The sequence below is a fragment of the Pygoscelis adeliae genome, unplaced genomic scaffold (assembly GCF_000699105.1).
Source record: "Pygoscelis adeliae isolate BGI_AS28 unplaced genomic scaffold, ASM69910v1 Scaffold209, whole genome shotgun sequence".
Taxonomy (NCBI): domain Eukaryota; kingdom Metazoa; phylum Chordata; class Aves; order Sphenisciformes; family Spheniscidae; genus Pygoscelis; species Pygoscelis adeliae.
This window is the reverse complement of record NW_008825538.1, coordinates 384,833-387,168: the sequence shown is the minus strand read 5'-3', so window position 1 is coordinate 387,168 and position 2,336 is coordinate 384,833. Positions and strand designations below refer to the sequence as shown.

The 2,336-nt window shown below is 44.8% G+C and overlaps 1 protein-coding gene across 1 annotated transcript in view; it reads right to left on the bottom strand.

Annotated features, from left to right (window-relative positions):
* Positions 1 to 1,504: 1,504 nt before the first annotated feature.
* The window catches only part of SMOX (spermine oxidase), a 25,458-nt gene continuing 24,626 nt past the window's right edge, over positions 1,505 to 2,336 (bottom strand). Inside the window, exon 6 of the mRNA XM_009331861.1 lies at positions 1,505 to 1,965. Coding sequence (XP_009330136.1) covers positions 1,828 to 1,965 — 138 coding nt within the window. The 3' untranslated portion in view covers positions 1,505 to 1,827. The remainder of the gene's footprint in view (positions 1,966 to 2,336) is intronic.

Below are 2,336 nucleotides of genomic sequence, written 5' to 3'. Positions count from 1 at the left end.
CTCAAGCAAAGGAAGGAAGGACATCATTTCAATCAGCCTTCAAACCCTGGCTGGTCTGGCAGCCCCCTAAAACAGTGTCTCCCAGCCTTTTGCTTTATTGCAGAAATAGTTTAACGTAAGAATGAATCTTGTTGATAAACCAAGCACATTCATACACAACTGGGCCCATTCTGAACATAAAGGAAGGGACATGGGGATACTCACTGTATATCAGAGGTTCTGCAGTGCCACCACCTCTCAGACAAAGTAAAAATCGTTTTAGTGTGAGCGGCAGCAGCCCCACAGGGAAAATTAAGCTTTCCAAGCTGGATCCTGAGGTCTCAACTCTTCAGAGATAACCCAGGGCTGCCCAGCTTCTATCTGGACTAAGCATAAATCTGGAATAATTGCATTTAAGAAGTTTTAATTGAAGCCCGTGTCAGCTACTACACGTAGGCTCCATGGAAAATATATTTTTAATCCAGATGTAACATGACGGAACCAAGCTTTTACATTCCTTCAGAATTCCTTACTAGTGGGAACAGCCGTGACCTCTCTGAGAAAACTCTTCAACATCAACGTTGTCATTCAGACTTTTGGACCTTCTTTTCTGGGGGTGGGGGGTGAAATCCTCACCTGTTTTGGGTATTGCTGTCCAACATTTCATCACAGAGGTAGTTCAAGTATGCTGCTTCTCATCATTCTCCTTCTTGCCCACAGTCCCACATAAGTTTGCACGGTGTTTTCCACTTGGATTAGTTGCCACAGTTACAGCCATAGACTACACTCCAGCTGTACCTGCATTACCATGGTAGATTGGGGGTCTTACTTTGCACTTTAGTCTGGTGCACAGGTATGAACACTCCTTCCACAATGTGGTTCAAGAATTTTTGATGGACAAGTGACAGGTTAGACTTTGATGTTCTCTTTACAGGCTGCAGCATACCTGGGGAGTTCCTGGAGAAATGCTCCTGGCTTAGTTTCCTTAGAGAGAAGTCTAACTTGTACACCCCAAAACCATTTTGTGAACCAAATCAATTTTTGAAAAGTGGGAATGACTGGGGCACTCCCTTCAGAACCAAGATACTATTCCAGACACAGGCTCCAACGCTGCTTTCATCAAGGCTGTTTGTCTCTCTGCTTTGCAGCGCTGCCGATTCCTTTGATAACTTCCCACAGACTGGCTGAGTGAACCCGGAGCGAAGACAAATTCCCCCACGAAATTATAGGCAGGTTTCCTGAAGCACAAAGGCCCACACAAGCTGACAGACAGGTGACACACGGAGTTAAATATGTAGTGATACAGAGTGATTTCTGTGGTACTCTGTACAAGGCCATGACTGTGTCTCTAAGGCACAATTCTTTGAACGAAAGATCAACCGGTACACTGAGGATCCAGATCGATCTCAAGATCCTCCTACTCCAAATTTTGTAGGAAGGGAGAAAAACCCTGTTTTTATAACGTTGAATAAAAGATTTGCAGGTTACTGAGTGAAGTGTCCCGGAAGTACCAAAGGACCCAGTCTTTTTATTACAACATTTATTTTAGTATAGAAGGCACTTACAATACAGAAAGAAAAAAAAATATGATAGGCACCAAAAGTGAAGTTAGAATTAAAATGACAAAGAAACAGTTTACCAGACAAAAGGAGCACCCTTCCCTGTTAACAATACAGCACACGGAAATGAAGCTATTGGTGACTAACTTTTTAAACAGTTAGGGCTTTTTTTTTTTTTTAATAGAAAAAGATAAAGGCTGTTCTACTGTGAACTGAAATTAAAAAAGAACCCCTCCACACACCTGTACAAGGATTTGGGAGTTGGTGGTGTTCGCAAACATGGGGCCTTTCAGCTCCGGCACTGCAGGAGGTCCTGGTACATCTCAATGAGGTAAGCGGCCTCTCTCTGCCCAGAAAGCACAGCACCGTGGGTAGTGGAATAATATTTCCTGTGAGTGGCCTCCCCTGAAAACATCACCTGCATCGGCTGGAGAGGATAAGAGAAGTGGAAAAGCTCAGCAGCGCTTACTGGAAAGCAGACAAAACTTTCTGTGCCCTCCCGCATCCCCATGAGCTGACACCAGTGTTTTTAGAGTGCTGGTTCTCGAAATCCCAGCGTGGTGCACCCCGGGGACAGGCACAGCACGTGTCTGCCAACGTCAAGCTCGTCCTCGTTGCTATGCCCGCACGGAGCTGTTTGCAGGGCTAAGGCACCATCACAAAGCCAGAGACTAGCTCAAATAACCTCAAACAAATCTGCACGAGTCTCAGGGCACCTTGCTTCTCTACCGACTCCTCCCTTTGCTCCCCAAAATTATACTTCAGCCTTTTAGGCATTAAGAATTTTTTTTTTTGGAC